General features: G+C 42.2%; 2 protein-coding genes across 3 annotated transcripts; one reads left to right on the top strand and one right to left on the bottom strand.

Moving 5' to 3' along the window:
* LOC138964223 (uncharacterized) lies at positions 1-18027 on the bottom strand. Of its 2 annotated transcripts, none has more exons than XM_070336125.1 (12): positions 17942-18027; positions 17005-17442; positions 16422-16569; positions 14715-14807; positions 10214-10244; positions 9033-9087; positions 6999-8237; positions 6371-6647; positions 5274-5428; positions 4015-4838; positions 3701-3756; positions 1-2825 (listed from the first exon to the last, which is right to left on the bottom strand). In XM_070336125.1, the coding sequence occupies exons 2-12, from the start codon at positions 17122-17124 to the stop codon at positions 2770-2772; spliced, it is 3054 nt and encodes a 1017-aa protein (XP_070192226.1). In that variant the 5' UTR covers positions 17125-17442; positions 17942-18027; the 3' UTR covers positions 1-2769. The 2 variants fall into 2 exon arrangements, with proteins under 2 accessions (XP_070192226.1, XP_070192225.1); XM_070336124.1 differs by lacking the exon at positions 17942-18027 and adding an exon at positions 17702-17799.
* LOC138964224 (dol-P-Glc:Glc(2)Man(9)GlcNAc(2)-PP-Dol alpha-1,2-glucosyltransferase-like) lies at positions 18022-26758 on the top strand. The gene is made up of 3 exons (XM_070336126.1): positions 18022-18277; positions 23515-23712; positions 25639-26758. Exons 1-3 carry the CDS (start codon positions 18125-18127, stop codon positions 26686-26688), a joined length of 1401 nt encoding a protein of 466 aa, XP_070192227.1. The 5' UTR covers positions 18022-18124; the 3' UTR covers positions 26689-26758.
* Positions 26759-27851: the final 1093 nt, after the last annotated feature.

The following is a 27851-nucleotide window of genomic DNA, read 5'->3' as shown; positions in this document are numbered from 1 at the left end:
TTACATATCTCCACAAAATATATGTATTTCCATACCAACTACATCAAAAAAACATTTCATTTTCAACCATCAGTTGAGGTTTAACAAGGATACAATATTATAAACCACTGGTTTTAGCACACAAGCACCTAAATACATTAATTAATAACTCTCTCTGATGACATTTAAAAATTCATGCCATAGGCTCCTGCAGTATTAAAACGATGTCTATAATGACTACCCACAAGTGACCATCATGGAAAGGTGAATAACATTGGAAAGAGCCTCATCAGGGTTTCTTTGAGATATTCGTAAAGGGCAAGTGGTCATTATCAAGAGGTGGTCGCCAGGGCAGGTTCAACTGTACAATAAATTACTGGTTTATTCACTAGTGTAGTGCTATATGCACCAAGAGTTTGTCATCCCTTTAAAGCAACTGACACCATACTTCCCAAAAACGGATCATGCTTACTGCCACAAACAATTTTATCTGGGCTTTCAAATACACAGAGCAGCCTTTTTAAAACAAAAATCAACAGCACGGCTTTAGTTTTAGAACAAATTATTTTTTCTGAAATAATTAGCAGATTGATTCTTTCTTTCTTTATTTGGTGTTTAACGTCGTTTTCAACCACGAAGGTTATATCCCGACAGGGAAAGGGGGGAGATGGGATAGAGCCACTTGTCAATTGTTTCTTGTTCACAAAAGCACTAATCAAAAATTTGCTCCAGGGGCTTGCAACGCAGTACCTTACTGGGAGAATGCAAGTTTCCAGTACAAAGGACTTAACATTTCTTACATACTGCTTGACTAAAATCTTTACAAACATTGACTATATTCTATACAAGAAACACTTAACAAGGGTAAAAGGAGAAACAGAATCCGTTAGTCGCCTCTTACGACATGCTGGGGAGCATCGGGTAAATTCTTCCCCCTAACCCGCGGGGGGTAGCAGATTGATGTGGATGTCTGCCTACAAAATTAATTCAACAAAAAATTCCCACTGTGCACAGGAAGCAGCCAGGCTGTTGATGTTGGCTATGTGTCCAAGTGGAAGGATATTTTTATTCCAAGAACAGAGGAACCCCCCTTTTAAGACCTCAACAAAATCCAACAAAACGAGATCTTAACAGGGAGGGAGTCTTAAAACGGGGGTACATTTACACAGGTTATCAACAGAAACTCTGAAAAAAGTCAGTTTGCCCCATAACAAATAGAAAACAAATTCGCAGGCCTCTAGTTACATAATTATCTACAGCTTAAATGATAGGTCTGATTACTTCCACCTGTGCAAAAACGTTCTCACTGCATTCGAACATTTTTTGGTAGCAAATACAAGTACAAGAACACCAAAACAACAGTTTTGATTTGCCTTACAGGCTATCCCTAAAACGTATTGATGTCCATAGAGATGGGTGCAAGCGGAGTATGAAAAATAGAATGGGGTGGTTGTCACTCCAGCTTACTTTGGACTTTCGTTGTCCTTGAAACACTGCCACTCGGAGAGGTTCAAACTTCCACAGTTCTTGAGCTTCCAGAATAGCCGTACACGCCCATCTAGACAACGCTAATCACATAAGAAAACACTAGGAAAATGTTCTCTTCAATGTCTCAAGATATCTTTAGAGTGACAACGTCTCTGACACATCAACACTAAACAATTTTGATTATTATTACATTGACGTCTTTCTCAACCTTTAATTTGGTGTCCAAATGGTCTTTCTATCACAAATAACACTCAGGTATCCTATCCATACCCAAAACTTCAAAACTAACTGCTGCATCAGTTCACATCAGTAAAGTAGCTAATCAAAACAAAATAATAAAGTCATCCGGCGTTAATAAGGCAACAGAAAACAAAAAAATACCACTTAACACAGAATAAGCCCTGCTTTTGATGCAAGCTATTAAATGAACTTTAAACAAATATTCATGACCAAGGCAAAACTTCCTTTGCAACCGTGCTTTTAGTATTTTTTTCCAAAACGAGAAAAAAATGTTGTCATTACGACAGATAAGATTGTTAAGATACACAAATCCGTGAAAATCAGGTCTTAAACAGAGGAGTCTTAAAATGGGGGTAAATTCACACAGTTTGTGAAAAAGCAAGATGTTAACAAGGAGAAGTATAATATCGGAGGGTCTCAAAGGGGGAGATCCAGTGTAGTGCATTTACTCAACTTTGCATTAGTTTCACTATTTTTGGTGACCATTTTTGTCAGCTGTACTACAGGCATTGTGTTCTGTTTTCGTCCGAATACAACACACACACTTTCCCATTAGGCAAGTTCAGAGTTTGACGCACACTATGTTTACTCTCATTTTGTGTGTGCAGCATGGAATGACAGATCTTGTATTGGAGCGAAATACACAAATACACTTGGGGAAAACATGTCATTACAGTGATGGCGCTTGTATTTTTTCAAACCAGTACGCAAACTTTTATGATGCAAACAGTCCTGAAAAAAACCGGTAGGCTGCTCATTCGGCTCATTGGAATCAGTAAGAGTCTAACTCAGAGTACTGGTTTTGTTGTTTTAACAGCAAAAAAAAACAACAACCCGGTAGTTCAAAAAATCAACCGGTTGGTCATACCGGCAGCCAATTTTGTTCCGGTATTTTCTCATTTCAACCGGTAAAATACCGGTAAATACCGGTTAACGCAAATACTGCATTACTGTTCCACAGCACTCTTGCAACGATGTAATTCAATGACAGAAATAAAATGAAATATTTCAAAATAAACAAATAAACAACAAGCAAACAGGGTACAATTGTGGCAATGGCACTCAAAGGAACATTTGCTGCTGATGCTCCAGATTGTGGCGAATTTTCCAGTCCTTCACTGAAAAAAAACCAGAACAATAAATCAGAATTACAATGCTGTTAATCTGCATTCCACATTTTGCTAGGTGTCATTTTAACAGGAGTCTACTCACAGGTGCGTGAACAAGCTGAGATTACAAAATTGAAAAACCCCACATGCGCCTTTGTGAGTGTGAGAGAAAGAGAGAGAGAGAGAGTGTGTGTGTGTGTGTGTGTGTGTGTGTGTGTGTGTGTGTGTGTGTGTGTGTGTGTGTGTGTGTTTGTGTGCATGCACGCATGGATGAACGATGCCTTGTTCCCCTGAAACTGTCATAATCTATCACAAACACTGAGCATATAGATGCTTTTGCTGTTTTACACCAAAAGGCATGAGGGTTGAAATAAAATAAATAAGCACACACAAGAACTGAGCAAATCAGGATATGAAGTTTTTGCCGGTCTTGGCTGCATCCGAATGTGTCTATGTGTGTTCACAGTTATATTTGCACTAACACTTGCTTACGTCTCTTTCAATGTTTCATATAATCCTGTATCTATCATGCAAATAGCCAAAGAGAATGACAAGCTCCTGCCCACATTATACTGGCTCCATACTATCTCTTCAGAAGCCACAATTGCAGAAAATGTTGAAATATTTGCTGCATATTAATAGTTTACCACCCCCCCCCCCCCCTTGTTTTTAGTGGGAAGATCACCCTGTTAAGATGCCCCATTTAAAGACCTACCCCTCTTGTTAAATCTTACTTTTCCAGATTGTCTGTTCTTAACGTCTGTAAATTTACCTCCATTTTAAGACTCCCTCTGTTTCAAGACCTGATTTTCTCAGACGTCTGCAGGTTGTAAAAGGCTGTACAAAATATGCTAAAGATGCAGACAGACAAGCAATCTACTTACTCTGACAAGGCCTTCCACAGTAGTACCTTGCGTTGGGCACAACCTCTTCCTTGCACCTGAAAAACAACAAACATTTTTATTTGACAAATATAACAACAATAATCATGTCTAAGAAGAGTCGTTCCTCAGGTTTATTTCCCTCACTAGCGGGTGCAGCGGCCAAGTGGATACATACTCTCTCTCTCTGTCTCTGTGATACAATCACAGACACAAACACAACCAAACAGACACAACCATGCAGACACAACCAGACACACACACAAACACACAACCCCACACACAACCACGAGCACAACACAACACAGCAACCCTACCTAAGGCACTTCTTGTAGGTTCTCAGCGCTGGCTCGATGACACCGCAGTAGGCACACCGACTCTTGAGCCGCTCCCCAGTCCTGGGCTGGCTGGCGTCCCCACCCCCCATGATGGGCAGCGGGCCGCACACCCTGGTGGGAGGACCAGTAGCAGCGCCTGTGGAGGAAATGCAGGTCTGCGAGAGGTGGTCCACTTTACCCTCGCTGGCCATCCTGGCGATGATCTGAGCAAGCTCCTCCTGCGTTTTGGCGTTGGACAGAGCCAGGTTGTCGGCAGTTGTGCGGCTCAAGGGAAACTGCTGTGACGGGGTTGTCGGCGCTGCTGGTACCACTGCTGTGGTGTTTTTGCTCTTCTTTTTCTTCTTCTTGCCCTGTTCGACTCCGTTCTCCACGGCTACCACGGACCTCACCCCGTTGAGTACTGGTTGTACAAGCGCCACCTGGCTTTCCGAGTGTTTCTTTGCTGTGGCTGAAGCGGAGCCAGGTTTTGGGTTATCTTTCTTTGAAGTCGTTGCACTTTTTGGGATGGCACCGTTCATCGGTTTAGGTTTTGTTTTGTCGGTCAGGGGCTTGTCATTGTTAAACTGCGCTGCACTGTTTTTAACACTTGCTGTGTCCGGTTTATCTGGTTCGTCTTTGTGGGTTCTTTTACCCTGGACGTGTTTCTTGATCACGACCTTTGGGCACGTTTCCAGCACCACACCCCCGGCTCCCATTCCCGCTGCAATTGTGTTCACTATGTTTGCCTTTACTGAGAACTTTTCCAAGGGATCACTTGCCACCTTGCCTTTGGAACATTTGCAGCTGCTCTGTGTTGAAGTATCCTGCAGGAATTGATTTCAAAGCGTCTTTAAGTACAAATTTGTTTTATTTTGAACACTGCAAGAAGAGAGGCATTTTTATGGAACGTTAAAACTAGACAACGTTTGCATAAATTGCAGTCTTGTGGCGGTACCTTGAACAAACACTGTACGCATATTTCTTCAAAACCACCCCAAAGCAATGGACTGCGCGTGTATGTGTGTGTGCGAGAGAGAGAGAGAGAGAGAGAGAGAGAGAGAGAGAGAGAGAGTGTGTGTGTGTGCGTGTGAGCGTGCGTGCGTGTGTGTGTGTGTGTGTGTGTGTGTGTGTGTGTGGGTGAGAGACAGAAAGAGAGAGAGAATGAAAGTGAGAGAAAAGGTCTATGATTGATTTCTTTGTTCTGTTTCATGTTTAAGCTGCTTTGTCACAGAAGTTTCAACGTGGGTAGGTGCACATACCTTTGACGGACACTCCCGCGCTGTGATGAGGACACTCAGGCCCACCAAGCGCTCGATGCAGGTACTGAGCGTCATACAGAAAGGAAACACGTCGCCTTCCTTCATCACCCAGCCCGCTGAGGGGCGTTTCTTGCGACGTACAATGTACCATAAAACTGTAAATAAAAAAAATAAAAAAATAAATAAAAAGGTCCAATTTATGTTGGTAAAAATTTGTTTGAAAAACAAATGCCCCACATATTGTTCCATACAACTGCTTACTAACTAAAAGCAACCAGTCCAATTCTGTGCACTAGTTTTCTAACAACTTAATTTGATTGAGACAAAAATGTCAAATGCAATCACAAATTGTAGGACTGACTGACCAGTTGACAGTATTCTCTCTGATATTTTCTCATCTTAACTCATTGTCTCCCAGGTACGGATATATCCGTACCCACTTATTTGGCTCTATCTGACCAGGTACGGATATATTCGCTCAGACTCTTAGCTTCAGTCGCTTCCTGTAACGTCGATCTAACGTCTGCATTCCAGCGTGTTGTTACACAGTTTCTACACAGCTACACTACAATTCTGAGTGACCTGCTGCAGTACAGCTGGTCTCGGCTAAAATAAATTGGTCAACATAGGTGGGGTAGAAAGTGTTAAAGGCACAGTGGTTCCTGTGAAAACAGCTGGGCTCACCATCTCAAGTCTTGGATCTCATCTCACCATGTTTACACGGTGTAAGAACATCCCTCCACTTGGACATATGTGTATAACAAAAATCAACAGCATGTATGCTTCCTGTGCAGAGTGGGAATTTTTTTATGAATTTATTTTCCAGATTGCCAGTTAGTCAGTTAGTGTGTCTCAAGAACTGAATTCATCCCAACATTCCAAGTGCGACTATGCACAGAAGGCACCCAGGCTGTTTATTGTGAGTATGTGTCCCAGTGGATGCTTTTACTCCATGTCAAAGCCTGGACAGATCTGTTGCATTTAACATTTAACGTCTACTCCAGAAGGATGATTCTTTTAAGTTTAACAACTAAAATACATGTACTGGAAATGTCCCGTTGACAATAAATTTGCGTGTAAAATCAACCCAAACTAACGTTTAATCAAGACATCCTTGACCAGGTTGAGGTTGGGAGGAGCGTCAGGGGAGCTGGAGACTTTAAGGATGAAGTACGTCGGCTGCTCTTTCTCCTCGAAGGAGTAATCGATCTCCACAGCGCACCAGTTGTCACTTTCAGCACACAGCCATCTCCGTGGAAACCCATCCACAGTTTCACTGAGGTATTTGGATGTCAGTTCTGGATGCGCAATCCTTCCTAACTCGTGAGTGCTTGTGTCTGGGCTTTCAACCTTGCTCCCATCTACAGCGTTGGCCTAAAACAGGAGAGAGAATGTAAAAACAGCAGGTGAAACTAGGATGTCAACACTTTTTCCCCCGATACACCTAGTCCCTCATTTTTCTAAATTTTTTTTTTTTACCCCCCAGCAATCTTTATTTTTGACTGTTTTAAAACTAATGCTCCTTTCAAATACAAAATTGTGTCTGCTCTCTTCCCCACACAGAGATTGCATTGTACTTGTATGTAGTACAAAAAAATGCACGTAGGCCTGAAAACGACTTCTATTGTGTTATAGTGACACTTTTTTATTTCTTTTTCTAGCAGAAATCACAACATAACCAACACTATCCACAAAATCAAGCCTAATTAATAAATTAGTACTTACCACTCTGGAAAGGACGACATCCACTTCAGACGCCCATGGCTCCACATTTGTCCTGTGGTGGACATCAAAGTAGGCGTTGACATCATCTCCTCTTCGGATTGGCACCAGCAACTCTTGCGTGTAACTCTTTTTTTCACAGTCTGGAGAGAAGACGGGGAAGCAGGCTTTCACCTGCTTTACTCTCTCAGCCATCGGCAGGGTGGAGCTGGGTCCGTTCTGCTTCAAGTGTGCAGCACAGGTCTGTGACTCCGCGCTTCTATTTCTGCCTTTCTCGGATTCTTTCGAGAGCTTGGAATTGATCGAGGTTCTCGGTGAAGGGTCCACACTGCTGCCGCTGTTGTTCAAATCGGGAAGACCAGAACCGCAAGAACAGCAATGCTTCGTGGCGCCGAGTTTGTTCCCTGTCACACTGTTCTTTTCGGATAGAAGATTTTTGGTTGATTTCTCAGCCATGGTCTGTGTTGCAGAAGTCAGAGCGGCATCAGACGTCTGCTGCGAAGAGTCTACTCCAGGGTTGGTCTGGGTGCACTGGCTCTTCTTCTTGAAGCGGTCGGACACGTCCACAGCGATGGTGGTGTCTAGCAGGGCAAACTTGGAACAGGGGTCTGCGTGAGGACAGTCCTTGTGGTGACCATCCCCGCTACCCGAGGCGGTCAACGCTTTCACGCCACTCCCTCCCCCCAACCCATCCCACGATGCACCAGAATCGGCCATGATGGACTCGTCATCGTAACCAAAGTCCGCCAAGCTGGCTGGGTTTTTCTTCTTCTTTTTCTGCCGCCTCTTCTTGGCTTTCCTGCGGGCGCGACAGTCAGCACACTGATTCTCCGGCTTGGTGATGATGTCGGAGAAAATGCACCAACAGTACCACTCTGAAAACTTTTCCATCGTGAGCCCTTCGCGCCAGTCCGTCTTACGGCAAGCGGTAGGGTCGTATAGGGGGTTCTCAGGCACTTCGAAGCGGGGGTCTCCGAGAGTCCAGAATTCTAAAGCGATGGGGGCGTGGGGAGCACTCAGAGCCACCTGGTAGAACTTGGTGTCACAGTCTGTGAGATGAACGGGGCACAGGACAGATGTACAGTCTGCTTCTGCAGGCGTGGGCTTTTTGTATTCTATAGGGAGAGGAGGGGTGTAGTAGGACTCGTCTGAAGGGTCGATCTCGTCCGCGTCTTTCCAGTTGACTAGGGATCGGACGATACTTCCACCAAAGCGCATGTACACTGGGGTGAGGAGATAAACCTGAAATCAACAGCAGTTAATAATTTTATTGTACGAGATATAAAATATCTTACCCTTACAATTCTTTCAAAGAAATATTTTGTGCAAAAACAAAATGCACATACAGTTTTCATCATAACTAATTCTTGAAAATATATCTGAACTGTTCATTTTCAGTTACAATTACATCTCATACATGAATATGATGAACTTCAGATTTAGAGTGGATTGGAATTATTCTCATTAATCAAAGGGTTGAGATAACTCTTTCCACACTGTATACTGCTCAGCTGTTGGGCGAAATAAAATATCGATTGAGCTGAAGACAATGGAAGCATTTAAAATATGTTTATTTGTCAAAGACTGAAAATAAAATCTCTTTGGTGCAAAGGCCATTATAAAAATATTTCTTTCTTTATTTGGTGTTTAACGTCGTTTTCAACCACGAAGGTTATATTGCGACGGGGAAAGGGGGGAGATGGGATAGAGCCACTTGTCAATTGTTTCTTGTTCACAAAAGCACCAATCAAAATCTTGCTCCAGGGGCCTGCAACGCAGTACAATATATTACCTTACTGGGAGAATGCAAGTTTCCAGTACAAAGGACTTAACATTTCTTACATACTGCTTGACTAATTCAATCTTTACAAAAATTGACTATATTCTATACAAGAAACACTTAACAAGGGTAAAAGGAGAAACAGAATCCGTTAGTCGCCTCTTACGACATGCTGGGGAGCATCGGGTAAATTCTTCCCCCTAACCCGCGGGGGGTATAAAAATATTTAAAACAATGCAATGTAAACTATAGCATACCCTTATGTAAGACGACTTTTCCTTAGCCTGACCAAAAAAGTCACGAAAAAGATCCCTGAAACATAAACAGTAAACATAATCATAAATCCGTTCAGTCCAATCAAGAACAACACAAATATTAGCAAAACAATGCACACCAATTGGTCACATAAGCAACAATGCAATCAGGCAAAGTGGGGGCTGGGCATTTAGGCAAAACAGAAAGAATGAAAAATAATACAACAACAAGACAAAAAAGAGAGAAACAGAAACAGTGAAGAAAAACAAAATACAAAGTTTTATGCACATACAGGAATAAAATCTGTGGTGTGTGTGTGAGTGTGTGTATGTACATGCATGTATACCAAATATTCAATTAAACACTGCTGGTTCTGGATGAGCTGGAATAAAGGGTATAAAAAAAGTTTCACAATAAAAATGGTTCACAATTCTGCTCACAACTAGCACTATTAAAAAGGCGTACCGTATTTGACGGACTACAAGCCGCGACTTTTAAAAAAAAAAAATTTGCATTGCGGCTTATAAAAAGATGCGGCTAAAACGTTACCTAAACTTGAATAGCATTCACCTAATGGAAGTCGCCGCGGATTTTCATTTCGCTCGATTAGCGATTACCGGTACTTTATTAGCTCTCTACTCAAGACTCGGCGCTTTTCTCTTTCTTTCGCGAATCTTTGTTTGTCAACAAGTCGTCGTGACAAGATAGCGTACAGAGAAACACCGGATGTATCAGGATCTCGCGCGCGCGAGATTTCGTTTTTTTTGTGTCTCGCGATAGTTGGTGGAGCGAGAGCCGCCATGTTGTGTTTTCGTCTGCTCTAAATGTGCGCAAAAGTCGTAAATCATCCCAAAAAAGCTTATTCCGGACGAGACTACATGTGTGTGTTGGTTACAAATTGTGTGTGTGATATTTTTCTTCAAATTTTTTCACTTTTCTTCTTTGTTTCACTTGTTTATTCTCGGAGCCGATTTCGCCAAATACCGTACTTTCGTTTGCCTGGTTGTTTTGATTGATTGACACGATCTGATTATATTTTTTTCGACGGCGGCTAATATAGTGACGCGGCCTATACGTGGCTCGTCCCAATTTTTTGTTAAAAAGTCGGGGGTGCGGCTTATAAAACGGTGCGTCTTGTAATTCGTCAAATACGGTATATAAAATGAACTGTCATGGAATTTACCTGGTATCTTTGGTATAAAAAGGATCCTTGCCTGAAAGACAGTAAAACAGATAGGTTGCAATGCACTTTCACATAATGAATCAAATCTTTGACAAAAAGAAACATCCACAAGTATCATCTCCCTTTGGTGTGAATTGTTTTTAAATCTTTACTTCCACTCTGCTGCAATAACGACACACAAATAACTATCTCGAAGATACCACGCAAGGGAGCTCAAAGAGTCAAACAGCCACATATTGCATCGCTCACCAAAACATTCGAACAATCCTAACCTAACACAACTGAAGAAGACAAAATGATGCACAGAGTTCTGGGAAAATATGACATATATACATGTATCATACCATGATGTATTTATGGAGAAGACCAACATTAAAAATATCATCCTTACCACATACACAATTATTGTAACCGCCACAGCTCTGTCCAGATAGTTGGATCAGTGATCGCGCTAGGTATTTTTCAAACCGGTATGACGTCATGAGCTGGCTACAAGGCTCTCACGAAAATCGGTAAGCTTGCCAAGGCAACCAGTAAAAGACAAACAATGACTTACAATACATTAAATCAATGTTTATCAATGTCAGTGATATGCGGACGTTTTTTCTCCCCCCCCCCCCCCCCCCTTTCAAAGCAACTGTCGCACAACTTGACAGTGACACATCAGCAGCCGCTGTGAGAGAGAGAGAGAGAGAGAGAGAGAGACTTCCGAAATAAAATAGGAAAGCAAATAGTAATCACGCAACTGGAAGACTTACTCACTAGTTACTTACTGTTACAGTTTCACTTTCGCCTAGTCTTTGTTGTCAAAAAGTTTTCACGCGCAGAGCCGATGTCAAAATCCCTGAGTGACTTGCTGTGCCAGCGAAGCATCATCAGGCGGTTGACACGGTCTTCATTCAGGCGGTTTCTCCCTTTTGTTTTGATGAGGTTTTGCACACTGAATCCTCGCTCTGCGTACACGCTAGATACTGGGATGACCAGAGCTATTTTGGCAAGCTCGCCAAAGTCAGGAAATTGGTCATACAGTTGCCTGATCACACACCTGCACACGGTGTCGAAAGATGTCGCGCCATAATTTGTGACTGCAGTCTTGAAGGGTAAAAAGTTGCGCTGTGCTCGTTCTGGGTTGATCACAGCTGTGTAATGCCGTCTCAGCACATCCATCTCGGCCTGTCCATACCCTGCTAATCTATCAGCCCCAGGATAACGCTCCACATCAAAGACGGTTGCCAGCGCTGACAAAATAGTCACTTCAGTCTGTGGGAAGCGACGGCGCAATGCATCAATCAGACCCTGAATAAACTCTCTACGTACTCTTTCGTACTGTCCTCTGTTGTGAAGATGGGTGAGAGTTGTGGTGTTGAATGTTGCTCCCTGCAGTGAGTTAGAAAACTCTCGTTCGTTGTCTCCTGGTGTGTCAAGAAGTTGTGTCAGCATGTGTGTGGTGCTTTCCACCATGGGCTTTATTGTAGACGGATTGACGTTATCTTTCTGAAAAGTGAGATTCAGCCGATCGATGACGGGAATGACATCCGCCAACATGTAGGTAATCGCAACAAAGATAAACATTTTTGCTTTCTTCAGTAGTCCAACTGCCGAAGTGTTCCCACGCTGACCTTCTTCTTCAAGTTCCAGAATAAGGGCTGGATAAGTTTGTTTCACAGCATCCACAGCCTTGCCCAAGCTCAGCCACCGCACACTTATTGGGTGTTTTAGACATTTGTACTCGACCTCATCAAGAGCATCGCACAGTTGCTTCAATCTGTGTGTCCGATCACCCGATGCTCTGTACAGCTTGAACAAATTCTGCAGGCAGAGACGATAATCAGCGACTGTTTCAACACTGTTTGTTGCATCTTTCGTGGCTAGTGCTGTCCTGTGAGCAATACAGTGCACATGAATAAGCTTTGCTTGTTTTTCCTTCATTCGCACCCCAACACCCGTGATTTGTCCAGTCATAACTGATGCTCCATCTGAAGCTAACCCTGCAAGGCGAGGGTGATCTTCGTCGATGCCCCATTCCCTCAACACCTCCTGAACTTTTGCATACACACATTCTGCGGTACCATTATCGATGGTATAATTTCCAAGAAATACAGTTTCAGGGGTGCCATCCAAAACGATGCGTGCAAAGACAATGAGTTTTTTGTCCAACGTACAGTTAAGTGTCTCATCAATCACAATTCCCACATAATCACTTCGATCAATCTTTTCTCTCAGTTCCTGTTTTGTTACAGACAAAAGAGCTTCTTCCATATCAGCTACAGTCTCATGGTGTTTGTAAGTTACCCCGGCACTGAGTGATGAGCAACCATTTTCACGTTGCAGATTCAGTAGGCTTTCAAACTTGGACGCGGCAATATTTTCTTGAGCCATGTATAGGACTGTCCGAATCTGTGCATTGAGACACTCGTTCTCACTTTGTTTGGCTTGCTCAGATACAGGTTTCATCGAAAGTTGCTTATCTGATGTTCCAACAGCATTTCTATGACTTAGCGATTTTGAATGGTCTTCGAGAGATGAATGTTGAAAATTTTGACAACCTCTTGTGTAACCATTTTTTTGACGTGTTTTTTTGCAGTCTTCACAAAACATGAGAAAGTTCTCCCCCTCCCCCTCTGTCCGCAACCACAGAAACTCTTTGCACCATTTTTCCTGAAATCGTTTGACAGTGGAAGATGCCGATGTTGGTTTCTTTGCCGCCGCTTGAGACTCGGGCTCTGCAGATGTACTAGGCCGTGAAGTACTTTCACTTTCAGTTCCTTCATTCAAAGGCCTTTTCTCACCTCTTGGGGGTAGAAAAGACAGTAAAGATCGTTGCTTCTTCATCGCAATCGACTCGCCTCACAATAATCAACTGTATGTAGACAAAGATCTAAGCTGGTGTGAGTACGTGATTTCCCAGTATGATGCTATGTCGGCTATAGTTAGACGCCGTCCCTTATAACATAAACTGAAAGATTTTACGATGGACCGGGAACCGAAAGAAACTTGGCGCGAAAAGTATTATGTCTGATTTTTGACGTCATGTTTGACACCTTGACATCAAGTGTCATCAATGGAGACATAATCGCAACATTGTAGCGGCAGCGCTGTCACAACAAGCCATCCAAATCTCTCTCTCCTCTCTCTCTCTCTCTCTCTCTCTCTCTCTCTCTATCTCTCTCTCTCTCTCTCTCTCTCTCTCTTTCTCTCTCTCTCTCTCGTACTGACAAACGATTTTTGTAATTACTACTTTTTTTTTTTACCGGTCAAACCAAATAACAATCGGTACGTCTGACCGACATCCACTTTTTTTCCCGGTATTGGCGAATCTTAACCGGTAAAATACCGGAAATTACCGGTAAACGCGATCCCTGGTTGGATACAGAAAATCTGTCAAGTTAAACACAGGCCAAAGTTCAACAGCCTGGCTGCTTCCTGTGCAGAGTGGGAATGATTTGTTGAATTAATTTTAAAAAGTGACATCCATGTCAGTCTGCTAGGTGAACTCTGAAAATTCTCACTGTTGATTTTTGTGTACGAGTCAAAGCACAGGAGTTGTTGTCCAACCACCAGTCGATAATTATTTACTCCTGCATGCTTATTATTTACTGCTGCATGCTTACCCTTACTACTACCGTACTTTCCGTGACTGGATTACAATTTTTTTTAAAAAGAAGGGGGTGCGTCTTAGATAACGAAGCGCCTTGTCACCCGGAAAGTACGGTACTACTTATTAGTAGTAAATAGTAGTAGTAGACTGTATGGAATAAGGAGTAAATATATGGAATAAGGAGTAAATAATGATCGACCGGCGAATGGATACAAGCTCCTGTGAGTCAAAGTAAAAGGATGCTCTTATGCTCTTAAAAATGTGGACAAATCTGTAGTAGGTAACACAAATCTGCAGTAGGTAACACAAATCTGTAGTAGGTAACACAAATCCTCACTTGCACTCAATGGAATGTATCTTCTTCTTCTGCGTTCGTGGGCTGAAACTCCCACGTACACTCGTGTTTTTTGCACGAGTGGAATTTTTACGTGTATGACCGTTTTTTTCCCCGCCATTTAGGCAGCCATACGCCGTTTTTGGAGAAAGCATGCTGGGTATTTTCGTGTTTCTATAACCCACCGAACTCTGACATGGATTACAGGATCTTTTTCGTGCGCACTTGGTCTTGTGCTTGCGTGTACACACGGGGGTGTTCGGACACCGAGGAGAGTGCACACAAAGTTGACTCTGAGAAATAAATCTCTCGTCGAACGTGGGGACGAACTCACGCTGACAGCGGCCAACTGGATACAAATCCAGCGCGCTACCGACTGAGCTACATCCCCGCCCCAAAGGAATGTATGATCTTTAAACAAATAACACAACTGGTAACAGCTTAATTACTCAGCTAAACTTCACATGTAAACATGGTGCTTCAGCATCTACTTTGCAATTACACTGTTTCTCTGAGTAAGTGCAGTAAAGAGGTGGGCTCAAAGAAAATGGGTCTCACGGAATACTTACTGACTGATTTTGAGTCTAAATATCCAAATTTATGACGGTTTCTGCCTAGATCTGCTATCTGGTATAGGAACGCTTTTGCTTGATTGGCCTTTCCTGCAACAAAGTAACATACACATGTATCAAAAAAGAGTTTACAAAAAAATAGCCAACATGTATACTTGCGGTTCAAACAACATTAATAGATTAATATAGAAAGTGTATCCACTATGCACCCTACAAGCTAATTCAATGCCATTTCCTTCTGAATGGTTCTACTTCTGTTCTTAAACAGTCACAATGACTAAAAAAACAAATAACAATGTTACATTTTGCAATGACATGGGGTTCTTTGTTATTTGACTGTTATTGTTATCCTGCTGGTAGTAGCTAGGATCTTATTTTCATCCTACGTAAATTATGTTATAACTTTTGAAACGTCTTACCCTACCACTTGTACAGTGGTACCTCCCTTTACGACCCCTCTCTTTTACGGGTCCCTCAATATTACGACCGACTTTTCTCTGACGGATTTTTTCTCCTTCTGTCTTAGTATTTCTCACCTCCATATTACGTCCACCTCTCTGATACGACATACGACCGTCCATACGTGGACTTATAACGACTTTTCCCAAAATTATCACGGGTTTGGTTTACTCTAACTTGTATCTCCAGTCGAGTCAGTACGCAATACAGACACAAACACGTGTTGAAATCCTGTACATGTACAACATCATTTCGGCACGCAAACAGCTGAAGCCATGGTTTTTCATTTCTAATCCAGGTCATTACTTTATTTTGACTAGATAAAGGTCAGTTGCCAGATATCTGCTTCATTTTGCAAAGAACTGTGCAGGAATTCCTACCTTATAAACAGGCAAAGTTATAGAAACGTCATGAAAGTAATCCGCAGATCGAACCAAAACCGAAAATTGTGGTGATGTCATGACATTTTGCGATGTACGTCAGCGAAGCTCGTGCACATGTGGTCTGTCTTGCTAAAAACAATGGCTGACGAACATGGTTTTCGAAATCTGGAACTGTTTTTTGTTTTCCTCGATCCGTGACCGAGTGATGCGATATAGAATCACGCGTTCGTTTGAATCAATAAACTCTCCTCAGGCAGTGAAGTTTGAAGGTGTCAGTAGTGTAGTCTCCTAAATTGCTCAACACGGTGGACAGTCCGGAGTGCAGTTATGTCCCGTGAATGAGCGAGTTTTATCGTGAAAACTGACGCTTTTCGCTACAATTTTACATTGAGTTTCAACACACTGCCGCGGTTCTTAATGTCTGCAAAGGCTTACAAGTTTTTGAAACAAGCGTTTGGGACACTTCTTTGTTTTTAACCAAATCTCTGCATGACTATGATTAGAATCTGGTATCGAGATCGATGTGCATGCTTTGGGACCGCATACTTTCGTTCGACCTCAGCGTGTTTTAATTTGCAAACCCTTAACCCACGAGTAGTTACGGGGCTTCATCAAACAAGCAAGACAACTATGTGTGTGTAAATAATTGAATAGAAAACTGTTTACCATAACCGTTTTAAGGAAAGAATAACATTACTTTGTGGGTGGCATCAATCAAAACGCCCATGTCATTCCTGATCATTGACAGACCCGGACATAAACCAATCCTCCATGTTACGACCCCTCCCTATAACGACCGAATTTCGGTTACATTTTCAAAGTCGTTATAGAGAGGTACCACTGTAAAAGAGGTGTGGCCTACCTTCTACAAAGTTTTTCTCTATAAGCTTGAAGGCATGTTCTAGGGCGTGCTCAAGGTGCACGATGTCACAGGGCAGATCTCCCAGCAGAGAATAACGCACAATGTAGCTGCGGAAAACCTCCAAGTACCGCCTCCAAAATGTTCTTCCCTGCAAACAGACACAGAAATACAATCTGTTAATTCAGATAATTGGTTGGACGAAACCACATCATAAACAAGACGAGAAAATTCATTTGATGTTGGGTTAGCTACTATTAATATTTTTTTCTGCTCAGTACAGCTGTAGGCGACATACATGTCACAAGACTCACATGAGTACAAAAATATAGCTGACAACGAGTAATGTCTGAAAGAGGCTCATACATTGTCATAATATTGGTTGAAAAAAACTTTAAAATTAAAAATAAAAACTTTAAATCGCATCATCGTTATGAACTGCTTCAGTGTTTGTGGTAATGGCTTCACACGGAGTGAGGATTAAACTTTATAAAGATACAAACCTGATTTTATTTATTTATCGCGCGTTATAAATTCTCGTATTATTATTATCATTACTGTTTGTCTGCCTGTCGGAATATCTTACCTGCTCCATCCACATTCGACAAAAGGTGTCCTTATGGCGAGCCAGAAACTCATAGTCTTGGGGCAACATCTCCTCGTCAAAAAGGGCCGCATCAGTGTCACTCAGACGAATCTTCCTCATCTTTGTCGTTGCTGCAGGTCTCACGGTCTGGCAAGTTGTGTAGATGTTGCAACACTGGAATCTTGTTTTTGCTGGGAAAATTCAGGAAAGCCTAGTTGCCTGATTTGTAGTAGGTGACTTCCTGGTACTGGCAGTGAGAGTTGAGTCCTGTTGACACTGAATGTGAAGACTGAGAGTTGAGTCCTGTTGACACTGAATGTGAAGACTGAGAGTTGAGTCCTGTTGACACTGAATCAGTGAATGTGAAGACTGAGAGTTGCAAAAGTTGCATGAGCTGCTCAGCTGTCACAAACTTTTTCTTCTGCTGCGTTGCCGTAGCTGTCACAAACAAAAATGAAAAAATAAATAACCCGTCAGCGCATGAGACAAGAATTACAATGATTCATGAGTGGACAAACCGAAACAAAATTTGAGAGTTTGTCAGTCCGGATTTATCCGTTTTGAATCATGGTTGCGATTTGTCTGAAAATAAACTTAGTTCTAATCATGTCAAGGCAATGCCATAGAATCATGACAGAGCAGCAGTATCGGAATTTATATTTACTACACTACAAGCTTATGCAAATGCAGAACTTACAATTCAGCACAGTGACTTTTGGAGGTTCTTCTGTGATGCCACATGTATGCACTTGATTCACCAACGCTTAGTTCTCAACAAGAAGGATCCATGAGATACTTTTGTTCTGTTTAGGAATCACTTGTCAATATTTTTAGAACTAATCAAAATAAGAACTAGAATGATTTTGTATTGTCTTTAAACGATGAATTATTTAAAATCATAAAATGAATCTATCTAAAGATATGGCGCATAAAATACCTGAAAAAGGTGTCAAAATTGTAATAGCATTTAGGCCACATAGCTGGATCTCTTAACAGCAAACAACTCTAAACCAATAATTTCCGTTTCCGGTGCGCCAAGAAGAAGCAGACGACATGCCACATCAAGGAAGGCCGAAACTTCGCAACTTTGGAGACACTTGCCACTAAACTGCTGTCGGTCATGGAAGTAAATCTACAAACGGGCATTGCCTGGTTTCTGCTAACGTCGTCATTGTTTTTCTTCCTTACCAACAATGCGCAGAGCGATATGTACATGGACGAGGTGTTTCATATTCCTCAGGCGCAACAATATTGCAATGGCAACTTCACCGCTGTTAGTAAAGATTATCTACTAAATTACAATGTACAGTATTATCCACACTGAGTTTTAAGGGCTCAATTATAGAAAATATGAATCTAACACGTTGAAATTTTTTACGCTGATTGGGCTGGACTGGAATGCTTGTACACATGTTGGTTATGTCCAACCTAGCTGTCCGATAAGTCTCCCCCGCATACAGTGGAACCCCCCTTTTAAGATCCCCTGATTTAAGGCTTCCTCCTTTCTGGATCTGGATGCCCATTGAATATTGTTTGTGGGGTTTACGTCAGAGGAGCTGACTTCAACTACACAGGACGGGTAGTGTGCACATTGCCATTTAAAAAGACCTCTTCATATACATATAATGTACACTATTGTCATTTTTACATTTAGTCAAGTTTTGACTAATTGTTTTAACGTAGAGGGGGGAATCGAGACGAGGGTTGTGGTGTATGTGTGTGTGTGTGTGTGTCTGTCTGTCTGTCAGTCTGTGTGTGTCTGTCTGTCTGTCTGTCTGTGTGTGTGTGTAGAGCGATTCAGACCAAACTACTGGACCGATCTTTATGAAATTTGACATGAGAGTTCCTGGGAATGATATCCCCGGACGTTTTTTTCTTTTTTTCGATAAATACCTTTGATGACGTCATATCCGGCTTTTTGTAAAAGTTGAGGCGGCACTGTCACACCCTCATTTTTTAATCAAATTGATTGAAATTTTAGCCCAGCAATCTTTGACGAAGGCCGGACTTTTCGGTATTGCATTTCAGCTTGGTGGCTTAAAAATTAATTTATGACTTTGGCAAGGACTACTATTTGGTTATTAAAAATCTTAAAATTGTACAAAAATTTTTTTTTTTTATAAAACGATCCAAATTTACGTTTATCTTATTCTTCATCATTTTCTGATTCAATAAACATATAAATATGTGATATTCGGATTAAAAACAAGGTCTGAAAATTAAAAATATAAAAATTGTGATCAAAATTAAATTTCCGAAATCGTTTTAAAAACTATTTCATCTTATTCCTTGTTGGTTCCTGATTCCAAAAGCATATAGATATGATATGTTTGGATTAAAAACACGATCAGAAAGTTAAAACGAAGAGAGGTACAGTAAAGCGTGCTATGAACATGAAGCACAGCGCAACCGCTGCCGCGCCAAACAGGCTCGTCACTTTCACTGCTTTTTGCACTAGCGGCGGACTACGTTCAGTTTCATTCTGTGTGTTCCACAGCTTGACTAAATGTAGTAATTTCGCCTTACGCGACTTTTTTTTTTTTAAATTTACAGCCTGGTGTTTTAAAACAGGAGTTGGGACAAGCTTTGTTCTTGAAAGTCTTTGTCACTGCCTCAGAAGACAAATCAAGCAGAATAAGTGACAGAATTTTTACATGACACAATAGCCAACTTGCACAATACCCCGCTTGGATAGCTCTTCGGTGCGAAAGATAAGGAAGGTTCACTTCCCTGCGGGCACATTTTTTGCTCTCAAGAGTTATCGTTCCTTCCATATACTACAATCACTGATCTAAACAATGGCTACCGAACAGCAGAATTTTCATGCGATTGCAAGTACCAAAGTTGCAAAAATACCTTAAAGGCACAGTAAGCCTCCCGTAAACCATCACAGATACTGTCAGGCTTTTACACACAGTATAAACACCCTTCCATTTGAACGCTCACCAAACGGGAACATCCTAGGTGCCCTACGTTAAGAGCGAGCAATTTTCAAAGAATTTATTTTTGCGTGGTTTATCTTACCCCTGAGCCATCGTGAACCCGTGTGATCCAGTTTCCCTTTTTCACAATGCAGTCGTCAGTTTGTAATTTGAATGGGGCTCGCTGTGAGCTTATCTGCAATAGCACGTTATGTACCTTTGACTTTTCACGAAAAAAACTAATGTGATTCATAAGAACTCTAGCGATGGCTTTTGACTGCCTATAAACCGTCGTCTGCTTCGAAAATCACGACCTTGCGTGACCCTGCTTTCGGGCTTTTCAAACTTTCAAAACTTCGAATTGTACTGATCTTGTCTTGATGAAAAAAGAATTCTTTTATGATTTAAGAATGTTTGTGTAACAAGCTGAGAATTTATTATTTAGATTTTAAAAGTTAGGTCTAGCGCCAAAACGCACCACGGTCCGAATCATTCTGATAATCATCGCTCCACGGCTATCGCCAGTTGAAGGGAAGTAACTCATTTTTGACCTGAGTTCAGGATGGGTCCGATTGAGATGGAGACAATCCGAAAAAAATTTCTTTGAAAATTGCTCGCTCTTTACGTAGGGCACCTAGGATGTTCTCGTTCGGTGAGTGTTCAAATGGAAGCGTGTTTGTACTGTGTGTAAAAGCCTGACAGTATCTGTGATGGTTTACGGGAGGCTTACTGTCCGGGCGTGATTTCCGGTATCATAACAGCCGTCCAGCACCAAAACGAGGCGCCATTGTTGTAGCAGCGTAAGTCCACGAAAATAAATTCTTTGAAAATTTCTCACGCTCGACAGAAAGCAGCCAGGATGTTCCCGTTCGGTAAGCGTTCAAATGGAAGTATGCTTGTACTGTATGTAGACGCTCGGGGAGCTCTGTGATGGTTTACGGGAGGCTTACTGTGCCTTTAAAGAAAGAAAAATACAATATTCAGGATACAAGAAACCGAAGCTGATAAAGTTATTGAACAAACAACGGAGTACCGGGATGGCACGTCATTTTGACGTCGAAGAGAATTCAGCTATCGCTTCACAAGGGCTGGTGTTCTCTGGCTTGTGTTAAAAAAACCTCGATACCCTTTCCTTTGTGTACTGGCCATGCTTGGGTACTTTGAACGAACTTTGGGATTATTCTTGCAGCTAACATTGCTGCAGCCCACTGCTGCACAGTGCAAATTCACCATTTTCAAGGCAAAGTGTCTGCACTGAAATGCAACCTCTCACAGAGCTATCAAAACATGCCCGCTGTTTGAGGCAGATCTTGCAAGACCATGCAAGGTATTGCAGATTTATCGCGCGACTTCGCGGTGCTGGCTGATAGGGCAAGTCACCTATTGTTCACGTTACGATGTCTTTTCAAACATTGTTTGGCTTATGACATCTGAGATTTCTCTTTCTAAGAGAGGGTCAAAAACAGATGTCTTGTTGTTTTGTTTTTTAATCAATATCATATGTCTTTAAGACCTGATGTGAAGAACAACTCACCTTGTTTGGTTGCCAAGCTGTTAGTGGTAGTTATATCTATATCTATATTACGACTTGTGTGTGTGTGTGTGTGTGTGTGTGTGTGTGTGTGTCCGCGATGCACGGCCAAAGTTCTCGGTGGATCTTTTTCAAATTTGGAGACCGTATTCAGCTACACCCCGGACACAACCTCATCGATGAGATATTTCAACACGTGCTCTCAGCGCGCAGCGCTGAACCGATTTTGGTTTTTCTCTGGATCCATTCCCAGTAACTCTTCCTTATCTTCTCCAGTGTTTTCAGCCGCGTTTATCTCCCTTCCTCCGTGCGGTGCGCTGGTACACCCGGCATAGCCGGGTCCCCGGCACAGCCGTACCCGGCGAAGCGGGTATTCATCTAGTATATATATATATACGACTTGTGTCTGTCTCTGTGTGTGTGTGTGTGTGTGTGTGTGTGTGTGTGTCCGCGATGCACGCCCAAGGTTCTCGATGGATCTGTTTCAAATTTGTTGGGCATATTCCGGTAGACCCCGGACACAACCTGCTCGATGAGATATTTCAACACGTGCTCTCAGCGCGCAGCGCTGAACTGATTTTGGTTTTTCTCTGGATCCATTCCCAGTAACTCTTCCTTATCTTCTCCAGTGTTTTCAGCGTTTATCTCCCTTCCTTCGTGTGGCGTCAATCCATATTCCCGTTACTACGTTACTATTTTTAGAATGTCACTGCACTGTCCAGAACGCTTTCATTGCACCCGGTTTCGGCACTCGGTTACATTTGGCGGCGTCGACAGCGATGGGACTCGACATGAAATGTTCAGGCCACTGAATCATTTTCGTGCTGTTCCCATTCCACCTGGGAGGGACCTAAGCTTGGCGGGTCCATGGTTCGGAACTTTGGGGATTTTTAGAATGTCACTGCACTGTCCAGAACACTTTCCTTGCATCCGTAAGTTGTCCTTACTGTAAAAGTGAAAAGGTCGAATCAATTTATAGCCACGCGAAAAATACACTGTCATCTATCTCTATATATTTATAGATATATATAGATATACATATATATATACAGCTTCTCTGTGTGTGTGTGTGTGTGTGTGTGTGTGGGCAACACCTGTAGATTGTAGAGTTCTGTTTGTGATGTGGTCTGGCGGCTTTGGTGTGTCTGTATGTTCAGGCCTTCCTTCGAGAAGCCATAACAGTTATTCTTAATCCCGTTTGAGTGGACTTCGCCTTCAAAGGTGATTGTGGTGTTTCGGCACTCGGTTACATTTGGCGTCGTCGACAGCGATGGGACTCGACATGAAATGTTCAGGCCACTGAATCATTTTTGTGCTGTTCCCATTCCACCTGGGAGGGACCTAAGCTTGGCGGGTCCATGGTTCGGAACTTTGGGGACAAAGTTCATTCAAAGGGGGTCGAGTGTGACAGGGAGACTACCGTCGCCCTTCACAGCAGACTCTGCAGAGTTGTTCGCCTTAGAAGTTGTGGGCTTTCCTTGCATGTACCCGTAAGTTGTCCTCACTGTAAAAGTGCAAAGGTCGAATCTATTTATCAAAAAATCCACTGTCATCTATCTCTATATATATAATCTCTATATATTTATATATATAGATAGATATATACGGCTTCTGTGTGTGTGTGTGTGTGTGTGTGTGTGTGTGTGTGTGTGTGTGTGTGTGGAGGCAACACCTGTGGATTGTAGAGTTCTGTTTGTGATGGGGTCTGGCGGCTTTTGTCTGTCTGTATGTTCTGGCATTTGAGAAGCCATAACAGATAATATAGGGCTTAGAAATAAGCTCTAAAATTCTCAATCCCGTTTGACAGGACTTCGCCTTCAAAGGTGATTGTGGTGAACCGCCACGCTGTCTGTCTCTGTCTCGCGATTCACCCCGGCTTCGGGTATTCCTCTAGTTCAACATATTTGCATACTTTTCAGCAAATGACAGTGTAAAAAATACACTACCCTTTTATTTATTTTTGTATAAATTGTCATGACAAGCTCTTTGAAGATTGTTGACTTTTTCTGCTTCTGCTGGACAAATCAGTGAAAATAATCACTTTTTTTCTTCTTTCAGTGGGATCCTATGATAACGACTCTTCCAGGCTTGTACCTGTCGACTGTGACGCTACTGTTTCCTGTGGCCTTGACTTTCAATGTGGACATGGCCAACGTCTGTACAGTTGCTGTCCTGAGAGGCGTCAACATCCTTTTCTCCCTGGGAAACTTTTATGTGCTGTATCTGATCGCATACAAGTTACACTACAACAAGAGGGTGGGTTCTTTGTCTGTGATGATCAACTGTTTGCGGGTGTATAATTGCAAATGTTGAAATGTGTTTTTTGACTCACATGCGAAGCAAAAGTGAGTCTATGTACTCACCCGAGTCGTCCGTCCGTCTGTCCGTCCGTCCCGGCGTCCGTCCGAAAAACTTTAACGTTGGATATTTCTTGGACACTATTAAGTCTATCAACACCTGATGTGGCCTGATGGTGTATGGTTACAAGATCTCAAAAAACATGTGCAGGAACTTGACCTCACTTCAAGTTCAAGGTCACAGGGGCCGTAATTGTTGTCTTAAAAACGACCATTTTTCACATTTTCGCATTTTTTTCTGAAGTTATCGAGAATGGCAACCTTAGCTATGTAAGCTATACAGGGCAATGTAAGCCCTATCTTTGGACACCAGTTTGGTTGACCTTGCTTCAAGGTCAAGGTCGCAAGGGTCCTTTAAAGTTGGATTGTATACATATTTTGAAGTGACCTTGACCCTGAACTATGGAAGATAACTGTTTCAAACTTAAAAATTATGTGGGGCACATGTTATGCTTTCATCATGAGACACATTTGGTCACATATGATCAAGGTCAAGGTCACTTTGACCCTTATGAAATGTGACCAAAATAAGGTAGTGAACCACTAAAAGTGACCATATCTCATGGTAGAAAGAGCCAATAAGCACCATTGTACTTCCTATGTCTTGAATTAACAGCTTTGTGTTGCATGACCTTGGATGACCTTGACCTTGGGTCACATGTATTTTGGTAGGAAAAATGTGTAAAGCAGTTCTTAGTGTATGATGTCATTGCTAGGTTTAGTTATTTGACCTTGACCCTGAAGGTCAAGGTCATGTGAAGGTCAAGGTCAAGCATGTGAGTCGTATGGGCTTTGCCCTTCTTGTTTATTCAAGTTCTGCTGTGACACAGAGAGAAAAGTGATTTTTGGCTCGCGTAAGTGTAGCCTATGCGATCGTAACTTTGTCTGTCTGTGCGTGCGTGCGTATGTGCGTGCGTGCGTGCGTGCGTGTGTATGTCTGTGGTAGAAACTCTAACATTTGAAGACGTCACATTACATTGACGTCACATTATGACGTAAGAGGGTTAGACGTCACGCGAAGGAAGTACTGAAAGTCTCGGTCATTATTATTTTGAGCGGGCCGAGACTAGTTGGCAGTCGTGTCCCTGTAAGTAGGCTACATGCAGACAGACAGATCTAGATCTAGTGTCTCGCTTTCTTGCACAGTTTCACCTATGCTCTTTCTCTGTCTCTGTGTGTGTGTGTGTGTGTGTGTGTGTGTGTGTGTGTGTGTGTGTGTGTATGTGTGACGGAGTGATTGAGTTTGTGTTACTGTTTGTCGATTTCTTACGTGAGCCTTGATGGCTTCGCCTCTTGTTTAAAAATGTTTTTTTAAAATAATTTTAGTTTCTATGGAAAAAGGTAGTGAGGTTAGGTTTTTGCTGTTGCTAGAATGTCAGGACTTGCCTGAGAAGCTGTTTCTTTCTTCATGTGCTTGTTAAGCCACATATCTGCTGTGGGGGTATTGTTTGTTTGTTGTTTAAAGGAAATCATTGGGTTTTTTATATTCCGCAATAACGAGACACACAAAAAATGTGTATGAGTGCATGTGTGCGGGCACTTGTACATGGATGGGTGCTCTTGTGTTTATATGGGTATGTGAAAGGAGAATAAGACTAGCCATGCCTTAGAAGATTGTTACAGGCATTCTGCAATAGGTCAGATCAACTATAGTGTGGCCTACCAGAATTTTGATTGTTTGATGTACAGTCATGACTAAAATCTCAGCTTTTCAGAGATTTAAAAAGATTCAAAGAAAGATTACCAAATGTAATGAGTGTTCAGTGAAATTTGTGTGTTGAAATACATGTAGGGTAATAGTTTTGTTTGTTCTCATTTATTTCAGAATAACAGTGAGGTGGTTCTGACCGCTCTAGCGCTGGCGACATTCCCTGTCCTGTACTTCTTCACCTTTCTGTACTACACGGACCCAGCTGCCGTCTTTCTGGCTCTGCTCACCTACTACTACGTCCTGCACGCAAAACACGAGGCCGCGAGCTTGGCTGGGGTCATTGCTATCCTGTGTCGACAGACCAACGTGGTGTGGCTTATGTTCGGTACCGGCGTCACCTGCGGGAAAATCCTTGTCCGATGGTACGAGAAGAAGCGAGGGGAAAGAAAAGGAGATGCCACAGAGTGCAAGGCTTTGTACAAGATTGCCGACCTGTTGGTTAGATCCGTTTGGCACAACCCAAAAGAGTTGCTGGTTCTTGCTCTGGAGGCCGTGCAGACGATATGGAGCTACGGTTTGGTGGGCGTCGGCTTTGTTGCTTTCATTATCCTCAACGAGGGCATCGTTGTTGGAGATCGAACCAACCACCGCCCTTGCCTCAACTTTCCCCAGCTGTTCTACTTCCTGTTCGTCACGGCGTTCTTCTCCTGCATGCACATGATTTCTGTACCGAAGGTCAAGGACTTCCTCCACTACTGCCTGCACCAGCCTTACAGATTGGTCGTCTTCGTAGTGATTGCTGTTGTTTGGATTTCACAATTCACATTTATCCACGAATACAACCTGGCAGACAATCGGCACTATAACTTTTACTTTTTGTCCAAGCTGGTACTGAGAAACAAGTTTTTCAAGTTCTTGCTCATACCGGCGTACTACTATGCTTATGTGACAGCTATGAGGCTGTTGCATCACAAAAATGTTTTTTGGAAAGTGTCCTTCCTTATCTGCGTCTGTGCTAACATGATACCACAGAGGCTGGTTGAATTCAGGTACTTCATATTGCCCTACCTGATATTTCGACTGAACATGCAGATGCCATCCAAGTCCCATTTAATGATGGAAGTTCTGTTCTATTTTGCCATCAATGTTTTCACTGTGTGCATGTATTGTTACAAACCTATCCATTGGCCCAACTCAGGAGTACCACAGAGATTCATCTGGTAACAAAAAGAAAAAAGAATCTGGTCTTAAATAGGAGCGAGTCTTAAAATGGGGGTAAATTCACACCGGCTATAGGGGGGAGAGGGGAGGGGGGGTCTTAAAAGGGGTTCCACTGTATTTTGGCAAGTTTTTTTTTTTTTTTTTTTTTGGGGGGGGGGGGTTGTATGCTCAAATGAATTTGCTTCAAGGGGCTATTTGAACAGCTGGGAACTAGCTCTTAGCTTTTATTCCAGTAAGTTATGTTCTGCAGAAATGTAAAAAACAAGTACAGAGTATGATCAGTATTTAAGTTCCTTCAAATCAAACCTTAAAATACACTTCTTCACACAGTAATTTGATTTTTTGTTTCAATATGGTGCATTTTTGATCAGGTGTTTGAATGTCTTGCCTGTGTTAGTATGCTTGCAGTTTGTATTGATGCAGTGTTTCGTTGTTCACTTGTGTGCTGAATGCTGCTGCACAGGCTTTTTCGCTTCGCTTTGAATGTATATGCATGTCTTTTCATTGTAAAGCGCTTAGAGAACGTCAAGCGCTCTATAAATCTCCCATATCATATTATAAGTACAGAATTTGATGGATAGTGTTTATTTTGACCCTTCCCGATACCCCCCGCGGGTTAGGGGTCCGAAGAATTTACCCGATGCTCCCCAGCATGTCGTAAGAGGCGACTAACGGATTCTGTTTCTCCTTTTACCCTTGTTAAGTGTTTCTTGTACAGAATATAGTCAATGTTTGTAAAGATTTTAGTCAAGCAGTATGTAAGAAATGTTAAGTCCTTTGTACTGGAAACTTGCATTCTCCCAGTAAGGTCATATATTGTACTATGCCCCTGGAGCATTTTTTGATTAGTGCTTTTGTGAACAAGAAACAATTAACAAGTGGCTCTATCCCATCTCCCCCCTTTCCCTGTCGCGATATAACCTTGAACGGTTGAAAACGACGTTAAACACCAAATAAAGAAAGAACCCTTCCCGATTCTGCTGTGTACAAGCTATTAAAATGTGTTCCTGCTACATTGCATTTTTCCAGTTTTGTTGCTTTTTTTGTGTATGTACGTGTTATTAGTTAGTGAGTGTTTTGGGATAAAAGTTGTACATTGTACTCTTTGCTCTAAGATGGATGACCTCATACCTAGTGACAGTGAACACCAACGGCATTACAAGGGA

The sequence above is a fragment of the Littorina saxatilis genome, linkage group LG4 (genome assembly GCF_037325665.1).
Source record: "Littorina saxatilis isolate snail1 linkage group LG4, US_GU_Lsax_2.0, whole genome shotgun sequence".
NCBI lineage: Eukaryota > Metazoa > Mollusca > Gastropoda > Littorinimorpha > Littorinidae > Littorina > Littorina saxatilis.
This window is presented reverse-complemented; position numbering and strand designations above follow the sequence as displayed.